This window comes from Chelonoidis abingdonii, chromosome 12 (genome assembly GCF_003597395.2).
Source record: "Chelonoidis abingdonii isolate Lonesome George chromosome 12, CheloAbing_2.0, whole genome shotgun sequence".
Classification (NCBI taxonomy): Eukaryota; Metazoa; Chordata; order Testudines; family Testudinidae; genus Chelonoidis; species Chelonoidis abingdonii.
The window spans coordinates 4795172-4823076 of NC_133780.1; the positions used below are offsets into that span (position 1 = coordinate 4795172).

General features: G+C 57.2%; 1 protein-coding gene across 2 annotated transcripts; it reads right to left on the reverse strand.

Annotated features, from left to right (window-relative positions):
- ATAT1 (alpha tubulin acetyltransferase 1) lies at window positions 1-27899 on the reverse strand. Of its 2 annotated transcripts, XM_032800512.2 has the most exons (12): window positions 27743-27890; window positions 22335-22395; window positions 21855-21946; window positions 20997-21057; window positions 20165-20278; window positions 17828-17929; window positions 16005-16050; window positions 11126-11197; window positions 9500-9719; window positions 2304-2416; window positions 1334-1379; window positions 1-925 (listed from the first exon to the last, which is right to left on the reverse strand). In XM_032800512.2, the coding sequence occupies exons 1-12, from the start codon at window positions 27850-27852 to the stop codon at window positions 589-591; spliced, it is 1374 nt and encodes a 457-aa protein (XP_032656403.1). In that variant the 5' UTR covers window positions 27853-27890; the 3' UTR covers window positions 1-588. The 2 variants fall into 2 exon arrangements, with proteins under 2 accessions (XP_032656403.1, XP_032656420.1); XM_032800529.2 differs by lacking the exons at window positions 1-925; window positions 1334-1379; window positions 2304-2416 and adding an exon at window positions 3654-7272 and having other exon boundaries at window positions 27743-27899.
- Between the last annotated feature and the right edge of the window lie 6 nt (window positions 27900-27905).

The following is a 27905-nucleotide window of genomic DNA, read 5'->3' on the forward strand; positions in this document are numbered from 1 at the left end:
TTTTCTTTTTTTGAGGTCGGGGGGGAGGAATGGAAATTCCTCACAAGGAGCAGTCGCTTTTCCTGGAACAATTCCATCTCATCGAAAACCCAACTTCCCATCCAAACATGAGTTGAGAGAGAACCTTTCTCACTGCCCAGCTCTGATGTCTCCAGCTCTGCGCCCTCCACTCAGTGACCCCTCCCTGGTTCCTTTCTCCCTGCCAACTACCCCCAGTGCTAACAAGAGTGAAAACACCATGGGGCAGGGGGGGAAGAGAGAGGACGCTGGTGCCTGGTCTTGGGGCCTCCTTTTCTCTCCCCAAAAACGTCATGTGACAGCCCCTCCCAAACTTTCCAGACCAAAGCCACCGGGATGGACCAGGTGGAATTTCAGGGGAATCCTTCCAGCCAGTAGAAGATCAAGCTTATACTGGGCTATCAAGCAACATGGGCCCATTGGTCCCAGCACGGAGGAGGCAGGATATCAGGCTAGATGGGCCCATTGGTCTGTCTGGTGCAGTAGAGAGGAGCCAGGACACCCGACTAGATGGGCCTGTAGGGTTGGAGCTCTGCAGCCATGCTGGCTTTCTGCTAGCTGCCCCCCTGCTCACCAGGGCCTGGTGTTGCAATATTCCTGCTTGTAGCGAATCCATTGGGCGTCCCGTGACACTCCTGCTACTGTCCAAGATAGCGGCTTCCCCCATGGCACTCCAGCTCGGCCATACCAAGTGCTGTCAAGCCGTGGAGGGAGGCAGTCCACAGGGTCTCCTCGGCCCGAGGGCTTTGACTTTGAGGCCGCTCGGATGCCTGGGTCTTTAGTTCTGTCCGTCAGGGCCGGCTCGGTGGGAGGGGAGGAGCCTGCAGAGTGACGGACCGTCCCACCTGGCTGGGGTAGGAGGGCTGGATGTGATGGGTCCTGGCTGCTGATCATTGTACTGTCCAGCCTGACAGAGAGAGAGGGAGGCACCAGTCAATGCCGGGGGTGGTGGTGTCCCCTCAAGTACTGATAGAGTGTGTGTGTGGGGGGGGGGGTGATGCGGGGAGCACAGGCCCAAGGCGGTGGATCAGAGGGAGGGGAGGGCTCCCAGCAACGAGGGAGGCGGGCCATGTGAGGAACAAAAGCCAGAGGAGGAGGGATCATGGAGGAATCCCAGAAGCTGGGCATGCTGATGGCACGGGGAGCATAGGGAGGGATCCCAGCAGAGGGGAGGCTGGTGGTGTGGGGAATGCAGGTTGGAGGCAAGTCATGGAGAGGCCCCAGAAGTGGTGGGACAGCATGGGGAGAGCAGGCTGTGGAGTTGGGGGTGTCCTGGAGGGGTCCCAGAGAAGGGCAGCGGAAGAAGGAATCTTACCGGCCTTCTGAGTCCTGGAGATTCCTTAACGGCTCTCGGCTGCTCTCTGGGTCAACAAGCAAAATGGGGAGTGAGCAGCAATTCTTTTAACTTCCCTGATGTCATTCCCAATCCCCCCATCTCCTACCCCAGCCGCCTTGGGACTGCAGGGAGTGGGATCAGTAGCTGTGCTGGCCCCAATGTCCCACTAGGGGGCACTGTGCTGCACAGAGCAGGCTCAGTAGGGGATGCTGTGCTGACCTCAGTGGGCTGTTAGGGGGCGCTGTGCTGCAGGGAGCGGGCTCAGTAGGAGGCGCTGTGCTGGCCCCAATGTGCCCGTAGGGGGTGCTGTGCTGCAAGGAGTTGGGACTCAGTAGGGGATGCTGTGCTGACCCCACTGTGCTGTTAGGGGGCGCTGTGCTGCAGGGAGCAAGCTCGGTAGGGGGTGCTGTGCTGGCCCCGTGTGCTGTTAGGGGGTGCTGTGCTGACCCCAATGTGCCACTAGGGGGTGCTGTGCTGCAGGCAGCGGGCTCACTAGGGGATGCTGTGCTGTCCCCAATGTGCAGCTAGGGGGCGCTGTGCTGCAGGGAGCAGGCTCAGTAGGGGGTGCTGTGCTGACCCCAGCGTGCTGTTAGGGGGCGCTGTGCTGCAGGGAGCAGGGAGGACGTGGGAGGCTCAGTACACTTGGCAGTCAGTGCTGACCCCAATGCCCAGTGCAGCAGGGTGTGGGGTGGAGGCTCAGTAAGAGACCAGCGAAGATGTGGCAGCACTCTGGCTGGCTCCCGGGGGCTGGGACAGGACCCCCTGAACTGCCAGGCTTCGGGGGCGGCTGCAGCCTGTGTACTAGGCTTTGAGGTGGGTGGCTCAGAGCAGCGAGATGCCCACCTGCCAGGATGCCAAGGCCCGATCCCAGCCCAGACAGCCCCATCCACAGTGAGAGATGGAAACCCCGGCCCGGCTCAGGGTGGCATCCTGCACCTGCCCCACTCACCCGCTCTCCTCTCAGCGCCGCTGGCCACCCCCTCAGGCAATGGGGTGGGGTTCCTGTAGCGGCTGTAGGAACTCCGCTGAGCCACCAGGCCGTCCTGCCCCACAGCGCTCCCCCTGGAGGAGAGAGGGGAGGAGACAGGGGTGGGTGATGAGGAGGTGGAAGGTGAGGGACAGGGGGGATGCCAGGCAGGGAGGGGGGGAGGATAGACATGGCATGGAGTCTCATGGGACTGGAGCACAGACAATGTGATGGAATGGAATTAAGGTGAGGAGTTCAGCAGGGGGCGCTCTCCCCTCACAGGCTGTACTGATCCCATGACCGCACCATGCTGAAGGGAACAGGGTGGCTGCTCAGTCTAGGGCGCTTCCCCTTGGCACTCAGCGCTGATGCCCTTGTTCCTGACAACCCTTGTGATCTTGAAAGACCTCCTTTGCACAGGGCCCTGTCCGAATCCCAACTCCGACACCTGCATTTCATCTCCCTGCCTTTCCCCCTACAAGATTCACTGACTCACTTCACTTCCTGTCCTAAATGGCTGCACGGAATCCTTGTGCAGCTGTTCCCCAGCTGCCCCACTCCAGAGGTGACTGCATTTCAGCGCTGGGTGCGTGACACCCATGCAGCATCGCTGTGGGGCTGTTCCCCAGCTGCCCCACCCCAGAGGTGGCTGCATTTCAGCAGAGGTGGAAATCACTCTAGGATCCTTGGAGTTATGGAAGATGGTAGCCATGTTAGGGGTCAGTCTACTGGCCTGAGAGGATCAGAGATGACACAAAGCAGCGAGGGCAGCGCCATCCTGGATTATACTCCAGACCCTGGCAGCACCAAGGGCCCCTGGCTGGTCCTGTGCAGACCTCAATCAAACTGCTGCATAGCTTATTATTCAGGGTACCCAGCAGCTGGTGAAAGGGGCTGGCTGGGCAACCACTAGTGGTTCTGTACCCCAAGAAAGACCCGCCCCTAGCAATGTGCTGCATACCTGCAGGGATCGATGAGTCAATCCACTGACCCCACTCCCCTCCCAGAGTCGGGAATAGAACCTAGGAGAATCTTGGCTCTCAGCCCCCCTGTTCTAACCCAATAGACTCAACTCGTCTCCCAAAGCCAGCGATAGAACCCAGAAGTCCTGATTCTGAGCCCCCCCCGTTCTAACCACTAGATCCCATTCTTCTCCCAGAGATGGGAATAGAAGCCAGGTGTCCTGGCTCCTAGCCCCCCCCCCCAACCACAAGACCCCACTCCCCTCCGGACAGCACAGCCCCAGAAGATGGTTCCAGAGCCGAGGCGGGCAGAGCAGTGCAGCTGCCCTCTGCCCTTGCGGTGCAGCAACAAACGACAAAGGATTCCGTGGAAGGTTTTGAATAATAATAAAAAAAATCTCCAAACTTTATTGAAATGTAAACAAAAGCTCATGTTCCCGCGTTGAACTCTTAACGACTGAAGGCAGCTCAGAGCCCTGGGCGGCTGGGGGCGGGGGGGGACGGGGACAAATGGGGGCAGAGATCAGAGAGAGACACTGTCAACCCAGTGAGCTAGCGGTGCGCTGGAAGGCTGGTGGACAAGGCCCTGGGCTGGGAACCTGGAGTTCCTAGCTCTGCCACGGAGTGGGTGTGACCTTCGGCAAGTCCTGGAGGTGCAGATCCTCCCAGGCATCCAGGCGCGTAACAGCTAGTGAGTTCAATGGGCATTGTGACGGAGTGGGGACTTTCCCTAATATTTGTATGGAGGCCTGCGTGTGCCTCAGTTTCCCCTGCATGTGGCACTGGTACCCAGTGGAGGAACACTGATTTAAGTTTCCTCTCAGGGCGGGCTAAGAGACATAGGTGGGGGTCCCCTCCCTGCCTGGGTGGAACCAAGAGCCCTTAAGGAACTGGTGGAAACTGACCCAGATTAACAAGAGGGCCCGCGAGAGAGAACCAAGCTCCAGGGGTTCATGGATTTCCCCGCCTCTCTGCCAGGAAGCTGAGCAAAAAGCCCAGAACAAACGAGAGAGAGGTGCAGGGCCGCCCAGAAGATTCAGGGGACCTGGGGCAAAGCAATTTCGGGGGCCTCTTCCATAAATAAAAAACTTGCAATATTATAGAATACTATAATCTCGTGGGGGCCCCTGTGCAAATTGCCCCACTTGCCCCCTACCCCCGGGCAGCCCTGGAGAGGTGGGGGACGAGTTCTGGCTTCTGGAGGAATCTGGGAGCGGAGGAAGGACGTCGGCTTGAGAGAGACAGAGCCTGACCATGGAGTTCACTGTGCTTGAACCTTCTTTCCTCCACGCTGACCTAAGAACCTCCAGCTGCCGTGTACCGGGTGACTACCCAATGGTTCCCTTGTTTGGAAAAGGCTGCCGCTGTCACAGTATTGACAGGGTGCACTGATTATGGGGAAACTGAGGCATATGCCTCATATAACTACTATAAAACATTCCCACTTCATCACAGGTACACCTCTACCTTGATATAACGCTGTCCTTGGGAGCCAAAAAATCTTACCGCATTATAGGTGAAACCGTGTTATATTGAACTGGCTTTGATCCACCGGAGTGAGCAGCCCCACCGCCCCCGGAGCATTGCTTTACTGCGTTATATCCAAATGTGTGTTATATCGGGTGGCGTTAGATCGAGGTAGTGGTGTATCTATATACCTTTGAGGATCTAGGCATGAATTTCTCTGGCCTCAGTTTCCCCATCTGTAAAATGGGGAGAACACTCCTTCCCTTATCTGCCTGGTCTGATTGTCAGTTCTTTGAGGCAAGGCACAACAGGGCCCTGATCTCAGCTGGTACAAGGACTGTCTCTCCCTGTGTGTCTGTGCAGCACTCGGCACAACGGGGCCCTGATCTCAGCTGGAGCAGGGACTGTTTCTCACTGTGTGTCTGTGCAGTGCCCGGCCCAACAGGGCCCTGATCTCAGCTGGCCCTCCAGGTTCTAATATAATTTAAAAATAAGTGTACCAGATTCAGGTCAGGGAGGATGTAGAATCAAAGTTTTCCAGTGTTAATTATTATTAACTAATTAACACTTTCATTAAGTCTCATGACATCCCTGGGAGATGGGACCCTCATTTTATCCTCATTTACAGATGGGGAAACTGAGGCACAGAAAGGGGAAAGGACTTGCCCAGTTTCACACTGTGAGTCTGTGAAGAGACTCAGGGCTCTCTGCTCCCAGCCTTCCTGCTTTAACCACTAGACCCCACTGCCCTCCCAGAGCTGGGGATAGAACCCAAGATCCCTTACTCCCAGCTCCCCTGTTGTAACACACTAGGCCCCTCCTCTGCTCCCAAAACTGGAGATAGAACTGAGGAGTCCTGGCTCTCAAGCCCCCCACTCTAGTCCTACAAACAGCTGTGATGCCTTCAGGGGAACTGGAGCAAAAGCGAGTGAGAAGTCATTAACAGCGGTTCCCTTTGGGGGGCATCTGGCTACTGGCCACATCCTCCGTAGATCCCTACCATGGATCTGTCAGCTGAAGGGACCCCTCAGAGGGATCTGGCAGTAGATAGTGGATCCCTCTTGAGGCTCCAGCCACTGGCAATTTGTAGACAATCTTTTTAGGAGGCATTTGTAATGGAGCCATGCGGCAACCCAGCCAATCAGGAAGCTGGGGGCAGGCTCTATTTGTTGGATTTAGCAATTGGCAACGTGTAGTGGATCGCCTTTGGAGGACGCAGGAGCCTGTCGGTCTTGGGTGTTGCTAAGGTGGGCCCCTTTTCAGATCCACCAATCAAAGAATCTTAGTTTGGTTTCAGCGGTTGGCAGCATGAAGCATATCCCTTTCTAACCCACTCAAGAGACTACAGAAGCAGATCTTAAATCTGGAATCAGCTACTGGTGATCTGCACTGGATCTCTTTTAGATCCAGCCACTGGGAAACAAGGAAGGAGTCATATTTTGAAGCCAGCAACTGGTAATCGTCAGCAGATCCCTTTTAGATCCAGCAACCACACAAGACAAAGGGACTTTATTTCAGAGTCTTATGTTGGTGGGCAAGCATGGATCTTTTTAAATCCACCGACTGCAAATCACATGGGATCTCATTTTAAAACCAGAAATTGGTGACCTGCAGCAGATCCCTTTTAGATCCACCAATTAAGAAACATAACCGGTAATTGGTGATCAGCAGTAGACCCTTTAAATCTAGCATGAACCACAAGGGGCACCTTGCTGTAGACTCCACCCACATTGGATCCCACTTAGATCCATTGAGAAACAAAAGGGATCCTATTTCTGATGATGAGGTTAGCATTTGGTGATCCCTTTTAGATCCCACCACTCAGAAAAATAAAGAGATCCCCTTCTTAAGTCAGAAAATTAGTGGATCGCTTTTAGATCCACTCACTAAGGAACACACATGGATTCTATCCTTAAGAAAGCCATTGGTGACCTGCAAGGGGACCTGGTTCTAGAATGGATTGAGGAGATCTAGTTTGAATCCACTGGCAATCTACAGTGGATCCAGTTAGATCCCAAGACAAACAAGGGGGTCCTATTTCTGAGTCTGCAGTTGCCAATTTGCAGTGGATCCTTTTCTTTAAATTCACCTACAAACACAAGGGAGAGGATCTGATCTGTCACCAAGCAGCAGATCCCATTTCGAGATCTGGCACAGGAGGGACGATCAGAATCAGATTTCCCACTGGATCCAAAGTACAACATAGGCATATTTTAGAAAAGGGGGCGGGGGGGAGCTACCGTGCTATTGGGACCAGACCCCTCTTCAAAGGGTGCTTTAGGATCATTCCATAGAAAAACAAGCAGCCCAGGAAAAACACCCACTGAGCCCCGGAAATAACCCAGCGTCTGCGCCAGCCCCCCACCCCCAAGCATATAAAAAAGGGCTGGGGAGGAGCGATGGGGCTGAACCCCCCCCCTCTCGCCAACATCTCAAGACACAAATGGACGACCAAGCCAGGGCGGGGGTGGGGGACACAGCGGCGATGTCAATGGCTGGTGTTTTCTGAGCGGGTGAGGGAGCTGGGAGCGGGAGGATGGGGCAGAGAGAGAGACAGAGAGAAGACAGGTTAGATCCCAGGCAGGCTGGGGGAAATGTGACCTATGCAAGACCCCTTCCCCCCACCCAAAAAGAGAGATGGCTGGTGACTTCCGGTTCTTATCCCACCTGCGTCGCCAGATGAGCTTAGCTATTGTGCGGTTCTGGAGGTGCAGTGGGAATGGCTAGAGGCGCCAGGCATTGCGTCTGCTGGGCCAAATTCAACCGCGCTGCAAAAAGTTGAAATAACCCCCCCAACCGGCTGGAAAGCAAGGGGCAAGGGGCAACGCTGGGTAACTAGCCCAGAGCTGAAACTGGCTGGCAGTGATGTCAAGTGAGAGCAGCTCAGAGCACAGCTTGCGCTGATCCAGACCTGGGCATGCAAAGCACGAGTGTGCAAAAGTTAGTGCAGCTTGCATGGATCCAGCCATGGGTGCACTTAGCCAGCCCTGGCCATGCAAAGGGCGAACCCGCAAAATCAGTGCAGCCCACATGGCTCCAACACACTGAGTAGGCAAAGTGTGAGTGTGCAAAATCATAGTAGTTTGCATGAACCCAACACTATCGTGTGCAACACAAGCATGCAAAAGCAGCATAGCTGAGGCGGATCCAACCTGGCGTGCAAAGCACAAATGTGGAAAAGCAGTGTGACTCACACTGGTCCTACATGCCGGTGTGCAAAGGGTGAGTGTGCAAAACTAGTTGGCTTGCACAGATACAACATGTGAGCATGCAAAAGTTGAGTGTGCAAATTCAGACTGGCTCACACAAATCCAACCTTTGAGTGTGCAAAATCAATGCATCTCACACACATCCAGCATCTGAAAGTGCAACAGGTGAGCATGCAAAATCAGTGAGGTATGCAGAGATCCAACATGTGTGTGTGCAAACAGTGAGCGTGTAAAAACAGTGCTGCTCACACAAATCCAACATCTGAGCTGCAAAGGGTGAGCGAGGAAATCAGAGCACTTGGCATGGATGCAATATGGTGGTGTGCAACATGAGTGTGCAAAATCAGCACCGCTGACAGTGATCCAACCTGGCATGCAAAATCAGTGTGGCTTGCACAGATCCCACACCACAGCGTGCAACACAAGTGTAACTTATGCTGATGCAGCACTCGGTGTGAACATGCGAAAGGTCTCCTTGCACTGATCCAGCACTCATACAAAACTAGTGTGACAGAGACCCACCCGGGACTTAGTGGGAACATGCAAAACTAGTGCACCTTGTACCGATCTGGGAGTCGCCGTAAATGGGAAAGCCAGTGCAGCTGGCACCAATCTAGCACTTGGTGCGGATGTGTGAAAGCAGGGGAAACAGCACCAGTTCGATACCTGGCCAGTGCAAATCGAGGGCAATCTGCACTGACTTGGTATTAGAGCGAACATGCGACCCTAGTGGGTAGGGATCCAGGCCTCAGCGGGAATGGGTACAGCCCAGAGAAGGGGAAAATAAGGCCAATTCCCCCCAAGGCAGCACTTGGGGTGGGCGTGCAAGACGTGCAGGATCAGGAAAAGCGTGCAAAGTGGGTGGTCCAGCCAGGGCTTGCCAAATGACGCAACTGCTGCTTCCACCTCCCTGGTGCTGAGCAACTCCCCCACATTCACAGCCCCACTGAGTCTGGCCCAGAGCAGGGAGGCCCCACATCCAGCCTGCAGATGCCCCTTCTGGTAACTGGGGGAGGGGACAGAGCTGAGCAGCTGGGCATTAGCGCAGTTCAAAACAGAGGGGCAGGAGAATGAGGAGGAGGGTCACTGTCTCCCTTACCGCCCCCACCCATGATTCTTGGTTGAGTCATAAGATGCCACCCTGCACCCGCATCCCCCAAACTGCCAGGACAAGATGTCAACCAGCAGCCCAGATCCAAGATCTGTAGGACCAGAAGCCAGCCTGTGTTCTAGATTCTCAAGATCTCATGGGATTGGATGCCACCCAAAAGCCCAGCGACCCAGATCTCCAGGACCAGGAACCGCCTGGCAGCTCAGATCCCAAATCCCCAGGAGCGGGCGCTGACAAGCAGCCAAGAGCCCTGCTAATGGAAGCCACCCATAATCAGATGCCGCCCCTCTCCCTGTGACCAGATACCACCCAGATCTGAATGACCCAGATCCCTGTGACTGGGCACTGCCCATATAGGGACCCACGCTCCTAGGTACAAGGCCAGCTGAGTCTGTCAGTGTTAGACAAGCAACATCCCCTACCCCGTACCTGGTTCTCCGCCTCTGGGTGGCCAGCCCGCCCTCCTCGCCGTTGAGCAGGTGGTGGGCGGCTGCGTGCGGGGGGCAGAGGCGCAGGTTCCGCAGCAGCTCCTGCTCGTTGAGGAAGGGCTTGAGGCAGGTGCGAACTGGTGAGTTCCCCAGGCTGCTGGAGCGGGTCAGCGAATGCGACTGGTTGAAGGGCCAGGGTGGCTCCACCTCCTCCTTCAGGACTGAAGGGAGATGCCTAGGATCAGACCCTCCAGCCCTGCTCCACACCTACCCCGCTTCCTGACCCAGGTACAGCCTGGGAGCCCTCGGGTTCGTGGATTAACGAAGAGGGAGCAGGTGAACCTTGCGGAGTCATAGAGTTCTGGGGCCTTCTGTTGCTAGAGAGGCCCAGGACGTGTGACATAAGGGCATGTTAAGAAAGAGGGGCCCAGGTTGTTCTGCAGCTCTCAGCCCCTCTTGTCTAGGGATGGCCCAGTGGGGAGAGTGCTTGTCTGGGCCTCCGCAGACCCGGGATCTATTCCTGGCTCTGCCCCAGGCTCCCTGAATGACCTTGGGAAAGTCACTTAGCTTCCCTGTGCCTCAGTTTCCTCATTTGGAGAAGGCAGATAATAGCAGGGCCCTGCTTCCCAGGGCTACTGTGAGGTGCTCAGATCCTATGGTGATGGGGGCCAGATAAGACTGATAGAACATAATACAGACAGCCCAGTCCATCTGCCCCTGCCGTGTGGTGGTAGCTGTGGGATGAACCCCTCCAGCTAGCATTGTGTGTGTAGAGGTTCCTATTCTGTCCTCTCCAAAGTAGGGGACAGGAATCTGCCCTCCCTCATCAGAGGGGAGGTGGGATCCCCCCCAACAGCTGTGGGAGCAGCTCCTGGAGAGGGCAGTGTGGCTGACAGCTGATTGGTGGGTACAGTGGGATCACTGCGCATGGCAGTAAAGAACCCTCCGGGGTATGCGCTGGGTGAGGGAGGGAAAGGGGGAAGCAGGGGACGGGACAGTGCAGGAGCTGGGCTAGGGGGCAGAAGGGAAAGGGGAATCATTCTGGGGGCCCCCCATTCCAGTCAAAGCAAATGGGGGAAGGGAGGGACATACTGAAAACCACATGTACCAGCAGCCTCATTTCGGGGGACCCCCTGTCACGGCCCTGCTGAGTCCAGGTGCCCCTGTGCGGTGACACTAGGCAGCGCAGGCTGGGTTAGTCAGGCTAGGGGGGCCCGCAAGGTCCAGCAGCCTCAACCCCTGCTTTGATGTTCATTACAGTCAAGTGCTGCCTCTTCTCAGCCACTAGGGGCGCCACACTAAACCTCCTGGGATTGTTTGGGAACAGAGGGGCACATCCTAGGTGGGGACACTCCTGAGCCAGCCAGTCCCCCATCCACAAGCCGGATCACAGCCAACTCCCCCCATCCCACTCCCTGAGCCAACCAGACAGCTCCGCCCCTCCCTCTGGGGCTGGATCTGAGTCAGCGCCCCCTAGAGGGGAAAGGCCCTGTATCTCATTCCCCACCCCCTGAGCCTGCCAGTCCCCCATCCACAGGCTGGATCTGAGTCAGCGCCCCCTAGAGGGGAAAGGCCCCATGTCCCATTCCCTGCCCCCCACCCTGGGCCAGCGCAACGGGTCTCTTACACTCTCGGTCTGTTAGGGAGTAGGGTTTTATCTCCTCCTCAGCACGTTTTGGAGGCAACTTCCTCACCGGAGCTGCAGGGAGAGGGTGAGAAAGGTCAGCCCCAGAAAGGTGGAGGCCAGAAGGGGTAATTACCACATCCCAGAGCTGGAGGTTTAAAACCCATCCTGGGCTCACCAGACAGCCCAAGGGCCAGCCGAGGCCTCTGCTGGCAGCCTTGGCTTTCCTGCGGAGCACTCTAAACCAGCCCATGATCACTCCTGGCCTAACTTTGATTGCCAGCTCTTTGGGGGTGGGGCCCGTCGCTTTGGTTGGGTCTATACAGCACTAAGCACAATGGGGTCCTGGGCTAGTAAGCGCTACCACAAACGCACCCCGGGGTCCTGGCCAAATCTCACCATGGCTGATTGCATTGTACTGCCTCTCTAAGCACCGCACCCTGTGGGTTTCCTTTCCAAAATGTGCACTGTTGCTGTTCACCGTTAAAAGGATGCTGCGCCCCACCCGAGGTGGCTGCATCTCAGCACTAGCTGGCTGATCCCTGTGCCGCATCGCTGTGCGTCTGTTCTCCAACTACCCCAGCCCAGAGGTGGCTGCATTTCATCCCTGGATGAGAGATCCTGGTGCAGCATCACTGTGCAGCTGTTCCCTCCCTGCCCCACCCCAGAGGCGGATGCATCTCAGCATCTGACGAGCAATCTCTGTGCGGTGATAATGTGCTGCTGTTATCCAGCTGCCCCACCCTGGAAGAAAGGGGCAGGCCCTCCATTGCTTGAAACACTGACTGTTAGACTTGACAAAAGCCGTACAAAGCAGTGTGTAGGGCCCCCACCCATCCCTGAACGGGATGTGGCCTCAAGGGGCATTAGCATTTCGGCCAAGAGGGGTCTAATTCGAGTAGAATTGGCTGAGCAGAAGCAACGTCCGTCACTATTATATCTGCATTCCCCTAGCACTCAGTCACCGCTCAGGACCACGCTGTGCTGGGAGCCTCCAAACCCAGAACACAGAGACGTTCCCTGTTTTCAGAGACGCTCGGGCCAACCTTTCCAAGAGCAGCCTCTGACTGTAGCCTCCCTTGCACGTTTGGGCCCCTACCAGCTAGCGGCTGCTTCCTAGTTTCTAAGGGCAGAACGGACACTTGTAATCTGAGCTCCTGGATAAGCCAGGCCACAGAACGGCTTTGGATTGATCCCTGGTTGAACCAGAGCAGATCTGGGGGGGGGAAAAAGGACAACTTCTTGATTTTAAAATCTCTGGTGGTGGAGAATCCAGCACAGCACAGCTGGGCCAGCAATTAATGCCCTTCACTGGTAAAAATGTACCAGTCTCAATCTTCCAGCCATTGGCTCCTGTTAGATCTCTGTCTGCTAGATCAGTGTTTCTCAAACTGGGGGTACCAACCCAAAAGGGGGTCTCAAGGCTACTGTAGGGCAGTCACGAGATCACATAAATTATAGGGTTACCCTACGTCTGGGTTCTCCCAGATATGACCTCCTTTTTGGTCCTCCAATCTCCGTCTGGGTGGATTTTTGAAATACGAACAAATGTCCGTAATTTTCTCTCGTTCGTCCTTTTTCCTTGTTTTCAGAGCTGAGTGCCCAGCCAGCAGCTGTCACTCTCGGCTGCCCAGTTATGAAGGCAGCGCTGCCATCAGCAGCAGCGCAGAAGAAAGGGTGGCATTACCATACCACACCACCCTTACTTCTGCTCTGCTACACGGTGGCAGTGCTGGCTTCAGAGCTGGGTGGCCAGAAAGTGACTGCAGCTGGCCGGGCACCCAGCTCTGAAGGCAGCGCCGCCATCAGCAGCAGCGTGGAAGTAAGGGGGGCATAGTACGGTTACTTAGCTCTGTAGGGATTTGCACCAATGTTGCAAAAGCGATGTCTGGTACCAAGAGTGAGGGGGGTCGGCACAGCCTGAAATATTTTCAATGGGGGACCCAGCAAAAAGAGTTTGAGACCTCCTGTGCTAGACTGAAGAGCCCCCTACTATCAGTTTTCTCTTCCCCCTGCAGGTACTGCTAGACAGTGATCAAATGGGGTGATCAGATGTCCCAAGATTGGGAGCTTTGTCTTAAATAGGCAACTCTACCCGCCGGCCCCAGAAAAAGAAAGTGTCCCAATTTTTCACGCTTGCCATTTGGTCAACCTAGGATCAAGTCACTCCTTCACCTTCTCTGTGCTCAGCTAAACTGATTTGCCTGAGGATCCACACTTCCCATTGTCTACAAGTGGCATTGTAGGTGATCAGCACCTCTGAGAGCCAGGCCAGAGGTGTCTGGAGTCGAGCAGCCCATGACCGAGGAGCTGGAAATCAGAGGCCGTTTGAAATGGTGACCTGTGGGTGTTTCCAGTGGGAGATGGCAGCTGTCCTGAGTTTCCTGTTTGGTGCGGGTGGGAGACAAAGGACTCTCTTTGTTCCAGTGGGGCAGGGTTTTGAAAACACAAGGGAATGGAAATCGCGTGACAGGGATAAAGTCGTCTAGATACAAATGCTGATTCAATCGGTCTCTGCAAGTCCCTGGCTTGGAACGTCACGTCCCCTCCCCGCAAAGCAGGGTGAACTGCAGGGCTCGATCCCACACGCTGCCTTTCAATGACAGCTTTCTACCCTGGCACAGGAAGGATTTGGGTGGCAGTGCGTGGTGTGGTTGAGTTGCCTCAAGGGAGCGACAGATTGCTGCTGCGTTGGCCAGCCTGCTCCCGATGCTGCTACAGGTTAGGACTCAGAGCATGGTACTGGGTGAATGATGGGATAGTGGAAGTCTCGACCTCCATGCCCCTATGTGGCACTAGGGGACACTGTGCTGCAGGGAGCTGGGTGGGGGCTCAGTAGGCAGTGCTGTGCTGACCCCAATGCCCCAGAGCAGCACTAGGGGGTGCTGTATTGCAGGGAGCTGGGTGGGGGCTCAGTAGGCAGTGCTGTGCTGACCCCAATGCCCCAGAGCAGCACTAGGGGGTGCTGTATTGCAGGGAGCAGGGTGGGGGCTCAGTAGGCAGTGCTGTGCTGACCCCAATGCCCCAGAGCAGCACTAGGGGGTGCTGTATTGCAGGGAGCAGGGTGGGGGCTCAGTAGAGGGCACTCTCCCCTCAGTAAGTGCTGACCCATAGGGGGCAGTGTCCTTTCAAGGTGCTGATCGCTCACATTCAAGCAGGTACTCACTCTTCATTCATCTCCTCCTAGTCCCACTTCCACTAGCTTCCTTACACTTTTAAGAAAAATTCTTATTTGCTTCCTGTCCCAAACAGCTGCTAGTCACTGTATTCATCACATCCGGCCCTATGCTTTGGTAGGACTATTAAACAGCTGCTATGCCCCATCCTCAAGGCGAGTCAGTGGTAGGGGAGCAATCCCTGTGTTGCTGCACACCTGTTATCCAATTGCCCCACCCCAGAGGTGGCGGCATTTCAGCTCTGGTTAAGCTATCTCTGGGTGGCACTGTGGCATGGCGGTTAATCAGCTGTCCCACCCCAGAAGTGGCTGCATTTCAGTACTAGGCTGTGAAATCTTGCTGCCTGGTTGTTAAGGTGCTGCTGCAGCCCACACCAGAGGTGGCTGTGTTACAGCTGTGGTTGCAATTAACGCTTGCCTTAGGTAACAGTCTGTCATTCTGCACAGAGGTGAATATGCTACGTAGACGGCAACGAGCTGTAATGGGCCACTTGCTCTGCACACGGAGATGCCAAAGCAGTGGCAGGGAAGCTGGCAGGATGGGGTCAGATGAGCCAAGGTCTGGGGGGTCATCGCAGGACAGAGGAGGATAGGGGGCATCTGTGTGGGGCTGAGGCCTAGATGCAGGGGAGGAGACACTCAGGGGGCGGCACGCGTTCCGTACTGCATTGAGGCTGCTTAGAGAGAACGCCACGCCCAGGGCGACGGGAGGCCTGGCAGCATGGGAGCCAGGAACCTCAGGCAGGGAGAATCTCAGCGTGCTAAGAATGCACAAGCTCTCTAGGCGAGACGGGCGCGAGCACGGGGAGAAATAGAGCAAGGTTAAGTTCCAGAGGCATTCGGTAATGCTGCCCCCACCCCTCCACCGCAGCTCTGGGATGACCAGTAGCGGGAGGACCAGACGAAGGCAGCACAAAGGGTTAAATCCCACTGCCTCCGGGTGATATGAACGAAGTCAGCATGAGCCTGTGGAACTCATGGACACGGGAGGGAGCTGAGGCCTAGAGTTTAACAGGATTCAAACAGGCAGGGTTGCCTAAGGGTTAGCGCAGTGGGCCGTGACACCGGACGCCTGGGTTCTATTCCCAGCACTGCCACCTGGTCTGCTGGTGAGTCATTTCACTGCTCAGTGCCTCAGTCTCCCATTCTGCCCTTTGTCCAGGTGAGAAGCAGGATACAGCCGAGGTCCTGTTCCTTCCCATCAAGCCTAGCCCTAGCTCCCTCTGGGGGAACTATAGCTCCCAGATTGCACCTGACCTTAAAGGGGCCACACCGCAATTTTTGTTTGCCTTTTGATCGTCACCCAGACTAGCTGGCCCAGCTGGCCGGGAAGCGGGTGAAGAGCACCTCCCTCCTCAGGCCTGAAACCCCACAGGGCAGTGGAGAGACAGGACCACCAGGTGGAAAGCAGGACTGAGTGGTGCTGTTATCGCTCCAATTGGGGGATTTGCTGCCACCTAGGTGCTGCCACTTGCCCTCCAGATTTGTGGGCTTAGCCCCTGGTCTAAACCTCAGACCACTGGGGTAGCCCTGCCTACGCAATGGGGTAGCAGGACCAATGTTGACCCCCAGGGGACAGGCCGGGCTTTGCAGCTGCAATCAAAGCAGCGCCCAGCTGGTGCAGGTCTGTGCAGGTTACGGGCTGCATGGCAGGGAAGCGCTTCCTGCTGATTGAGAAGGAGGGCCACCCACGGCCAGGCCACTCACCATGCTGCTCGGCAAAGAAACCCTCGAAGATCACAAAGTTGTTCACCTGGGAGAAGCAAAGGCCGTGGACAGTGAGAAATTCCTGCCTCTGATGCCTCCTGCCCCGACTCCCCTGCCCGGCGCCAGCAACCTTGGCCCCTGCCAGCCCCCACCCCACCCCTAACTCCCTGCTGACCCCATTGCGCCCCAGCACCAGTCCCCACTTCGCTCTCCTCCGTCCACTTCCCCGCCAGCCCCACCCTGCCCTGCTGCCCCAGGCACAGCCCCTGCCAGCCCCCACCCTGCCCCGCTGCCCCAGGCACAGCCCCTGTCCTGCCCACTCCCTCACCTCAGTGTTGATCTGGTCTGTCACTGTGATGGTGACGCTGAGTTTGGCTTTCGCCTGGAAGGAAACACAAGGGGGGGCTTTGCTCAAGGGATCTCCCAGCCCCCTCTTGCCCCCCTTCCCCATTCCCACTGACTTGCCCCACATTGCACGTCGAAGCCTCACAAGGCAGCTCCTTGGGACCAAAGCGAGTTGCGCTCCCCAGAGATCCCCTCCCCACAGGTGTGGGGGGAAGCATTTCTGGAGGGGACAAGGGAACGCAGTGCCCCTCACTCCTGACCTGCAGCCCCCGGCGACCCCAGCCTGGGACTCCTTTCACGTCTGCTCCCTTTACTGTGGAGGGGCTGCAGCATCAGCTCCCCAAACCCTGCCAGCCCCTGCCCACATCCCAGTGCTCCCCAGGGGAGCTGCTCTGGGGATCCCTCCAGCACCCCGCTCGGAGGGCAGAGGCTGGGGAGTGTCCTGGGGCTCCACCAGGGAGCTGCCCCTCCCCAGGGCGGCTCCTGGTGCCTCTGCCAAGGGCACCTTCTCCCCCGTGGGATCCGAGAGTGCCAGGCCCTGCGGGGGTGGGAGTCCTATGACTGCTGCCTGGCACTGCCCGGGAGAGGGGCTGCAGGGAGCAGGCCTGGTGCCATCTGGGCTGCACAAGGGCAGAGTAGCTGTGACGGCCCCTGAGCATCCCCCGCTGCCCTGGCTCTGGTCTCTATTGTCTCCGTACCCAGCAGGCCCTGGCCACCCCCTCACCTCACGGTCCAGAGAGGCCGCCAGCAGCACATCGCCCGTTGTGGCGTTGACAGAGAAATAGTAGGCATCCTGCCCGCTCATGCCATAGAATAACTGGTCGCCATCAGCATCCACAGCTGTCAGCTGGAAGGCCCAGGCTCCTGCAGGGGGGAGGGGGAGACATCATGGCTGGGCCAGGGCCCCCGAGGACCACCTGCTGCAGCAAGGGCCCCGGAGGAGGCAGTCAGCTGCTCCCTGTGAGGAAGTGGGAATGTTCATAATGTTTTCTCTGAAGACTGTGTGGGTGCCTCGGTTTCCCCTATGCCGTTTTTAAGTATCTAGGTGGTGAGAGAAGGGGGTGTGATTGTTGCAGAGCCCTAGAGGGCAGATGTGATGCTGTCTGGACAGAGAATGGCTGACACTCTGTCTCCTAGCAACTAATGGCCTGGNTAGCACCTCCCCCCTCCCCCCGATACCCTCATACACCTGCCCTTCACCAGCCTCCCCCTTGCCCTGCCCAGTCATGCTCAGGCCCCTGCTGCTCCAGGAGGACAAAAGTGGCCTGAAGCCACGTCCAAGCCCAGGAATGGGGGACCTCTGGCCCTCCAATGGGGCAAGAGCCTTCTCCTTTGCAGCTCCCCAGCAATGCTGGCAGCCAAGAAAGCAGCTAATAAATCACTCAGTACATGCCCCCTGCCATCCCCTGGGCACAATGGGGTGTGTCCATCCCCCACCCCCCAGATGATGATGGGAGGAGCCGGAGGGCGCGACTCACCTGGGGAATGGTCCCCTGCAGGTTGTAGTGCTTGCGGAGGAAGCAGAGGAGTTTCTCCGAGGGGCGGTCCACAGCCAGCTGGTGGGGCTGCACTCGCTCGCGCTGCCAGCCAGACGGAGGGAGAGGAGATGCAACCGGGGATTAGTCAAGGCCACAGGGTCAAGATTAAACACACCCACGGAACAAGCCATATCTTCAGCTAAGGGACTGACTAGCTCAGAGGGTGGGGCATTCACAGCCCTGAAAAACACGTCACGGATCGTGGAATCTGGTCTCCCCCAGTGAAATCTGGTCTTTTGTAGGCTTTTACCCTGTACCATACAGATTTCATGGGGGAGGCCAGCATTTCCCAAATTGCAGGTCCTGACCCAAAAGGGAATTGCAGGGAAGGTTGCAAAATTATTTTAGATGGGGTCACGGTATTGCCACCCTTACTTCTGCGCTGCCTTCAGAACAGGCGGCCAGAGAATGGCAGAGAGTAGCAGTTGCTGACCGAGGCCCCAGCTCTGCAGGCAGCAGTGCGGAAGTAAGGGTGGCAATACCATACCATGCCGTCCTCCCGGCCAGCAGCTGCTGCTCTCCAGCTGCCCAGCTCCGAAGGCACTGTTTCCACCAGCAGAGGTGGAGAAGTACGGGTAGCAGTACTGCAACCCCCCCTACAATAACCTTGTGACTGGACCCCCCCAATCATTTTGGGCCAGGACCCCTACAATTACAGCACCGTGAAATTTCAGATTTAAATATCTGAAATCATGAAATTTACAATTTTTAAAATCCTATGACAGTGAAATTGACCAAAATGGACCATGAATTTGGTAGGTCCCTAGGAATGGGACACAGGGCTTTCCCGCTCTAGGGGGCGCCAGATCCAATCTGGCCTCAGGTTGGGAGATTGGCTGGGTTGGGAGGCAAGCAATGGGACACAGGGCCTTTCCCCTCTAGGAGGCACAAATTCCACTCCAGCACCAGGATGGTAGCTGCTTAAAGTTGTTCCCACCTGTTGCCCCACATGTGAAAGCGGTTGGTGAGCCTCAACACAGTTCCTAGTCATAACCACCACCTCTAACTGGCCACTTCCCAGCAGCTTCAGGCCTGGTCACAGACTCCTGATACCAGCCCGACTAGTGGTCTGGGATGAAAGCTCAGACGGAACAATGGGGTCCCCCAAAGATGCGAGAATACAGGCCCAGATGAATCAATGGGGTCACCCGTTGTGAGTCAGGACCCCAAGGGGAGAACAGGCGGTTTGAACTCTCCAGAATAAACGACTGTTCATTGGTTGTGAACAATATTACTGTGTATCAATATACGTCAAGAATGGTCTTTAATGAAAGCTTGTAGTGGTCTGAACTTCGTGGCCGTGAGGAGATCTGTGTACTGGCTCTGGTGATGATCATATGCATGTGTGTTGTTCAGAACATTGTAACTGTAATCAGGACGCAACTACGGCATCGCCTCCCAACAGGAGGGTGAAGCAATCAGGCAGGGAAGGGCACCGAGCATTGGCCAGCCCAGGGAAAGATCATGGGGGACCACTGAAGTTAATGGAAAGACACTGAAACTGACCAGAAACCCCTAGTCTTGGAAAACTAGGGGAAGAGGGAGTTTCCCACACACTATGTAACCATGAATTCCCACAGTCAGGGGGTGGGGGATACCCACAAAGTCTGTCCAAAGGGAAGAAGGCTTGAGGAAGTGAAGGCTATCCAGGGCTGGCATCTAAGCGGGGCGCTGTCTGTGGCGCACTAGGATAGACGGCATGCTGGGAAACCATTCAGGTAACTGGCATTAGGAGAGGGAATTTGGCTAATAGAGAAGCATGAAACCTGAGACGGTGTCTTTATTTTCCGCAGAGCTCGTCTGCGTTGGCTTCCCCTCACTATTTCCCCCTTGGGTCTGCGATTTCTCTATTCAATCAACTTTTCCCTTTATTTGTCCCCCAAGCCAGTCTCTAGGGTGCAGTCTGTGTGACAAAGGGAACTGATAACTCGGGGCAGATTTCACCCCTTCGGGGGGCGGGGGGAACCAGAGGAGAAAGGTGCAAGTATGGGGTAATTCAGAATTCAGGGACACAGGCTGGGGGGGGGAGGGGCGGGGGGGTTGGGAGGACTTGGGTCATCCTGCAAGGAGTAACTAGGTAGGTGGAAACCAGGGTGAGACCTTTGTGCCTGGAATCAGGGCTCTGAGCCATAGCACAGGACACGACAGCACCCAAATTTACAAGGCAGGTGGTGCCAGACCCCCTTACTGGTCCGGGTGATCCCCAAACCCTCCCACCTGGTGTGGCAGGGAGGGACCCTCCCAGACAGAGCAATTCCCTTGGGCCCCGGCTCTCACCTGCAGCATGCACTGGAAGAGCTCCTTGCCGTAGCCGTGCCTCTGCAGTGACTCATGGATATAGAAGTCCAGGATGCACAGCGGCTCCACCTCATTGTGAGCCCCATGGCGATCCTGGGGTTGGGGCCGGGGGATGGGGAAGAGGAGAGAGAATATGCAGGCAGTGCTGAATAACCAGGGGGGGCCCAGAACAGGTGACCTTCCCTGAAATGTCAGAGAACCCAGAAGTCCTGGCTCACGGACACCCCCTAACCCACTAGAACCCACTCCCCTCCCAGAGCAAGGGATAGACCCCAGGAGTCCTGATTCCGAGCCTCCACCCCACCCCGGCTCTAACCCACCAGACCCCACTCCCCTCCCAGAGCAAGGGATAGAACCCAAGAGTCCTGACTCCGAGCCCCCACCCCACCCCGGTTGTAACCCGCCAAACCCCACTCCCCTCCCAGAGCAAGAGATAGAACCCAGGAGTCCTGACTCCAAGCCCACCCTGGTTCTAACCCACCAGACCCCACTCCCCTCCCAGAGCCAAGGATAGAACCCAGGAGTCCTGATTAAAGCTGGGTGAACCTTTTGCAACAGAGGTTTTTCCCCTGATACTGAAACAGATCCAAGTAACAAGGATCGCAGTGGAACATAAAAGGCCAGTTAGATAGCACAGCACTGGGGCCAGCATGGACTGTAAGGGGACAGCGCCCCCCTACTGAGCCATCCACCCCACTCCCTGCAGCACAGCGCCCCCTAGTGTCGCACTGGAGCATTGGGTCAGCACTGACTGAGGGGGAGAGCGCCCCCTGTTGGGTCTCCAGTTCAGAGCTGCATTATAGCGACTCACCAGCAGGAAGAGCTTCTTGTAGCCGACCTTGAGGAAGCCGATTATGGCCCCTTTCCCCGCTCTGCCATGGGGGAGGAAAAGAGGGGACATTAGCGACAGCATCAAGCTGGGAGAGAAGACACACACCCTGTCTATGCATGAAGTTTCTCTACTCTCCATGGTACCAGCTGCATAGGGACAGAGGGGCCAGGGACTGGTGAGCTAGGGTCCCATCTACTCCCCCCATATCTATGGTATGGTGAATGTAGAGGGGGAGGGAAGGAGGACCTGTGAAACTCACTGCTGCAGGACATTACCCTGTCAAAGAGCTGAATGAGGCATGCAGGAGAGCAGACACTGGTGTAGACATATCCAATTCTCAGGCTTCAGGACAGGAGTTGATGCCCACCTGAGGAAGGGGGTGGGTGTCAAGAAGGACTCTCTCATCATCTGAGAGTATTGCCCACTAGAGTGAGTTGGGGAAAGTTTATAACCTTCTCAGAAGTACCCAGCACTGGCTACTGTGGGGGGCACAACCAAAGGGTTCATTGTGCTAATCAGGATACTGGGCTAGATGGCCCACAGGTCTGATCCACGGAGGCAGGATACTGGGCTAGATTGTGCCAATGGTCTGATCCGGGGAGGCAGGATACTGGGCTAGATGGGCCCATGGGTCTGATGCAGGGAGGTGGGACACTGGGCTAGATTGTGCCAATGGTCTGATCCAGGGAGGCAGGATACTGGGCTAGATGGACCCATGGGTCTGATCTGGGGAGGCCAGCTAATAAGCCAGAATGGCCCACTGGTCTGATGCAGAATGACATGCTCTTCTCCACAGGGATGGCTCGGGAACCAAACCCGGGTCGCAGGGGGACTCACGTCTTCACTTCATTGTCCTTCAGGATGTAGAGAACGTGGTGGTTTGTCTGCATCCGCGAGGCACTGGTGATTGGGGCCGGCAGGTTCTGGGCCTAGAAACAGATTTGGGCGGGGGCTAGGGCAGAAGGCAAAGCTGTGCTGGGGAGGAGAACTACCACAGCTCAGCCCTGGATCAGAGCCAGTGCCTCTTGGCCCCCTAAGCCAGCCTGTACCCTGCCCTAGGGCCATGTCGGAGTCAGCGCCCCCTAGAGGATAAAGCCCCTCCTCCCGTTCCATTCCCCGCCCTCCTGAGCTCACCCTTTTCTAGCTCGCTGATGAGCCTTCATCTTCAAACAACAGGAGGGGAATAAATGAGGGGAGGGGTAAACAAGGGTGGGGGAGCTCACATCTAGCTGATCCTGGTACCCCTATTTCCCCCATGCCCAAGTCTGATCCCATCCCACCTCCCATTAACCCCTCGGTTTCCAAACCCTGCCTTACCTTGGCCGAGGCCTTGCCCATCTCATCTATGATGGTCATGAGCTGCTGCTGCAGATCCACCCTGAGCAGAGGAGGACAGAGAGCAAAGGAGTTAGGACTCACTGGAGTCTGAGCCACCCACAGAAAGAGGGGCTATGCCCAAATTTGCTGAGGGAAAGGGGTCTGAGCCCCTAAATGCCACGGGGGAGGGGACCACAGGAGGTCAGGCTGTTTCTGAGATGCATTCACATGGAAAAACAGCAGGACAATACCCTATTGTTCTCCATCTACCAGTCCCCTCTGCTTAACCACTACCCCCACTCCGCTCCCAGAGCTGGAATAGAACCCAGGAGCCCTGGCTCCCAGCCCCCATGAACCCACTGGACCCCACCCCCCTCCCTGACCTGGAGGTAGAACTCAGGGGGATGTAATGCCCTGGTCACCCGCTCTATCCACCAGCCCACTCCCTCAGTCCTTTAACATAAAATCCCCATGTAAGCCACCATGGAAAGGTCTCGGGGATCATGAGGGACTCTCACAACCCATTGTACAGTACTCTGGCACAATTCATTAGGTAGCACAGCCATGAAGCAGCAGCAGCAGCAGCAGAGCGGAAAGATTTAATCGGCTGTATGTTGGTGACAGCCTCCCAGCTCCCAGACTCACTACTGTAAAAACTGTCTACCAGTGTCTGAAGGGAGGAGGATTCTTTAGGGGATGTCGAGCTAGGAGGGATTGATGGGGGAGCTCTCGAGGTGGGTGTCAGGGCCCATCCCTAGCGCTGTCTGGGCAAATCTTTGCGCCTTTGCAAGTCTCTCTCCAAGGGAGGACGGCGAAGTCTGAGCACTGGAGAAATTTTGACCTCTGTCTGGACAAAGGCCTGGGGAATAGGATGTAGGGATCAATGCTGCCCGGCCCCTTCTGGGGCTGGAGTTGATGAGATCCAATGAAGTTTTGCCTTCTGCTGAATTCTGTTACTCCTTCCCCCGGTGTTTACAACTAAATATCAAGATCTGTTCTAGACCACTAGACCCCATTCCCCTCCCAGAGCCAGGGATAGAACCCAGGAATTCCGTCCTCCAGCCTCCCACACCCCCCTACTCTAACCACTAGACTTCACTCCCCACCCTGAGCCAGGGATAAAAGCCAGCATTCCTGATCCTCAGTCCCCCCTGCTCTAACCACTAGACCCCACTCCCCTTCACGAGCTGGGAATGGAACCCAAGAGTGCCCCAAACACCCCAATCCCCAGCCTATGTTTCTCAGTCCTTCACTGGGAGGGGTCAGGCTCTTCCATAGCCAGGCCTACATCACTCCAGGGACGCTGTGGTGGCCGCTTGGAGATGCAAGGCCCATGGCTCACTGGTGGAATTGTGGGTTGTAGGTTACAATATGTGGGGTTCTGGCCCTTCCCTACCTCCGCCCCATAGTTCAGAAGTCAGCAAAACACTCCAGAGGCCATTTAAACAAGTGACTTTGTGAGGAAGTGGTGGCAATTACCCAGCATGCTCCACAGGCAAGGGGTGGCAGATCATTCCCAGCACAAGAGGTGGAATTTACCCAGCATGCCCCTTTTACCTAGCTGTACCAAGGTCCAATCACATGAGCAGCTATTATCTATCATTCCCCAGGACAAGGGTGCCTAATACCCATCATATCTGGGGGCAACGATGAGGGGCAGCTATTAGCTATTCTCTGCCCTGGGGCATGATGGGTATTACCCATCATCCCTGGAGTCTGGGTGATATCCAGAAATAACTTTGCCTCCTATATCCCCAAAACACCACTGTGGAAGGCTCCAGAGGAAGCAAATGAGGGGAAATGCCAATGATCCTAAAGGACCCAGGCTATCCAAAATAACTCCTTCCCGGTGCCGCCCTCGACTGGATGCTCTGAGGCGCTCTAAATCCAACAAAAGCCACCCTGGAGACAGGTTTACCATGGGGAAGGAGCACCCATCATACCCTGGGGCAGGGGTGATGGGCACCCATTACCTATGGGATCGTCCTGATACTGATCAAGTCCTGACGCAGGAGACATCCCCCCAATACCCATCATGCCCTGGGGCAGGGGTGATAGACACCCGTTATCCATCGTGCCCTGGGCGAGGGTCCCTCCCTTACCCAAGGTGCCCTAGAGCAGGGGTGATAGGCACATGTTACCCATGGTGCCTTGGGGCAGGGTCCCCCCCTTACCCAAGGTGCCCTAGGGCGGAGTGATGGACACGTTACCCATGGTGCCCTGGGGCAGGGTCCCCCCCCCTTACCCAAGGTGCCCTAAGGCAGAGGTGATGGACACATTACCCATGGTGCCCTGGGGCAGGTTCCCCCCCTTATCCAAGGTGCCCTAGAGCAGGGGTGATAGGCACATGTTACCCATGGTGCCTTGGGGCAGGGTCCCCCCCTTACCCAAGGTGCCCTAGAGCAGGGGTGATAGGCACATGTTACCCATGGTGCCTTGGGGCAGGGTCCCCCCCTTACCCAAGGTGCCCTAGGGCGGAGTGATGGACACGTTACCCATGGTGCCCTGGGGCAGGGTCCCCCCCCCTTACCCAAGGTGCCCTAAGGCAGAGGTGATGGACACATTACCCATGGTGCCCTGGGGCAGGTTCCCCCCCTTATCCAAGGTGCCCTAGAGCAGGGGTGATAGGCACATGTTACCCATGGTGCCTTGGGGCAGGGTCCCCCCCTTACCCAAGGTGCCCTAGGGCGGAGTGATGGACACGTTACCCATGGTGCCCTGGGGCAGGGTCCCCCCCCCTTACCCAAGGTGCCCTAAGGCAGAGGTGATGGACACATTACCCATGGTGCCCTGGGGCAGGTTCCCCCCCTTATCCAAGGTGCCCTAGAGCAGGGGTGATAGGCACATGTTACCCATGGTGCCTTGGGGCAGGGTCCCCCCCTTACCCAAGGTGCCCTAGGGCGGAGTGATGGACACGTTACCCATGGTGCCCTGGGGCAGGGTCCCCCCCCCTTACCCAAGGTGCCCTAAGGCAGAGGTGATGGACACATTACCCATGGTGCCCTGGGGCAGGTTCCCCCCCTTATCCAAGGTGCCCTAGAGCAGGGGTGATAGGCACATGTTACCCATGGTGCCTTGGGGCAGGGTCCCCCCCTTACCCAAGGTGCCCTAGGGCGGAGTGATGGACACGTTACCCATGGTGCCCTGGGGCAGGGTCCCCCCCCCTTACCCAAGGTGCCCTAAGGCAGAGGTGATGGACACATTACCCATGGTGCCCTGGGGCAGGTTCCCCCCCTTATCCAAGGTGCCCTAGAGCAGGGGTGATAGGCACATGTTACCCATGGTGCCTTGGGGCAGGGTCCCCCCCTTACCCAAGGTGCCCTAGGGCGGAGTGATGGACACGTTACCCATGGTGCCCTGGGGCAGGGTCCCCCCCCCTTACCCAAGGTGCCCTAAGGCAGAGGTGATGGACACATTACCCATGGTGCCCTGGGGCAGGTTCCCCCCCTTATCCAAGGTGCCCTAGAGCAGGGGTGATAGGCACATGTTACCCATGGTGCCTTGGGGCAGGGTCCCCCCCTTACCCAAGGTGCCCTAGGGCGGAGTGATGGACACGTTACCCATGGTGCCCTGGGGCAGGGTCCCCCCCCCTTACCCAAGGTGCCCTAAGGCAGAGGTGATGGACACATTACCCATGGTGCCCTGGGGCAGGTTCCCCCCCTTATCCAAGGTGCCCTAGAGCAGGGGTGATAGGCACATGTTACCCATGGTGCCTTGGGGCAGGGTCCCCCCCTTACCCAAGGTGCCCTAGGGCGGAGTGATGGACACGTTACCCATGGTGCCCTGGGGCAGGGTCCCCCCCCCTTACCCAAGGTGCCCTAAGGCAGAGGTGATGGACACATTACCCATGGTGCCCTGGGGCAGGTTCCCCCCCTTATCCAAGGTGCCCTAGAGCAGGGGTGATAGGCACATGTTACCCATGGTGCCTTGGGGCAGGGTCCCCCCCTTACCCAAGGTGCCCTAGGGCGGAGTGATGGACACGTTACCCATGGTGCCCTGGGGCAGGGTCCCCCCCCCTTACCCAAGGTGCCCTAAGGCAGAGGTGATGGACACATTACCCATGGTGCCCTGGGGCAGGTTCCCCCCCTTATCCAAGGTGCCCTAGAGCAGGGGTGATAGGCACATGTTACCCATGGTGCCTTGGGGCAGGGTCCCCCCCTTACCCAAGGTGCCCTAGAGCAGGGGTGATAGGCACATGTTACCCATGGTGCCTTGGGGCAGGGTCCCCCCCTTACCCAAGGTGCCCTAGGGCGGAGTGATGGACACGTTACCCATGGTGCCCTGGGGCAGGGTCCCCCCCCCTTACCCAAGGTGCCCTAAGGCAGAGGTGATGGACACATTACCCATGGTGCCCTGGGGCAGGTTCCCCCCCTTATCCAAGGTGCCCTAGAGCAGGGGTGATAGGCACATGTTACCCATGGTGCCTTGGGGCAGGGTCCCCCCCTTACCCAAGGTGCCCTAGAGCAGGGGTGATAGGCACATGTTACCCATGGTACCCTGGGGCAGGGTCCCCCCCTTACCCAAGGTGCCCTAGGGCGGAGTGATGGACACGTTACCCATGGGGCCTGGGGCAGGGTCCCCCCTTACCCAAGGTGCCCTAGGACAGGGGTGATGGACACGTTACCCATGGTGCCCTGGGGCAGGGTCCCCCCCCTTACCCAAGGTGCCCTAAGGCAGAGGTGATGGACACATTACCCATGGTGCCTGGGGCAGGTTCCCCCCCTTACCCAAGGTGCCCTAGAGCAGGGGTGATAGGCACCCGTTATCCATCGTGCCCTAGGGCAGGGTCCCTCCCTTACCGAAGGTGCCCTAAGGCAGGGGTGATGGACACGTTACCCATGGTGCCTGGGGCAGGGTCCCCCCTTATCCAAGGTGCCCTAGGGCGGGGTGATGGACACGTTACCCATGGTGCCTGGGGCAGGGTCCCCCCTTACCCAAGGTGCCCTAGGACAGGGGTGATGGACACGTTACCCATGCTGCCCTGGGGTAGGGTCCCCCCTTACCCAAGGTGCCCTAGGGCAGGGGTGATGGACACGTTACCCATGCTGCCCTGGGGTAGGGTCCCCCCTTACCCAAGGTGCCCTAGGGCAGGGGTGATGGGCATCCATTACCCATCGTGCCCTGGGGCAGGGTCCCCCCTTACCCAAGGTGCCCTAGGGCAGGGGTGATGGACACGTTACCCATGCTGCCCTGGGGTAGGGTCCCCCCTTACCCAAGGTGCCCTAGGGCAGGGGTGATGGGCATCCATTACCCATCGTGCCCTGGGGCAGGGTCCCCCCTTACCCAAGGTGCCCTAGGGCGCGGTGATGGGCATCCATTACCCATCGTGCCCTAGGCCCGCCCTCATGCCAGTTGCCATCACCCCTGGGCGGCCCCGCGCGGGGCGGCCAGCCCGTTGCCATGGTTACCTATGGGCCGCAGTGTAGCCGGGCCCTCTGCGGCCCGGGGGCTGGAGATGCTGGTCCACCGCCGTGACCCGCTCCCCGAGCAGCGCGTCCACATCGAACGGGAACTCCATAGCCCGCCGGCATCCGGGTCCTGCTGCTCGCCCCCCGCCCCGCCCTCCGGCGC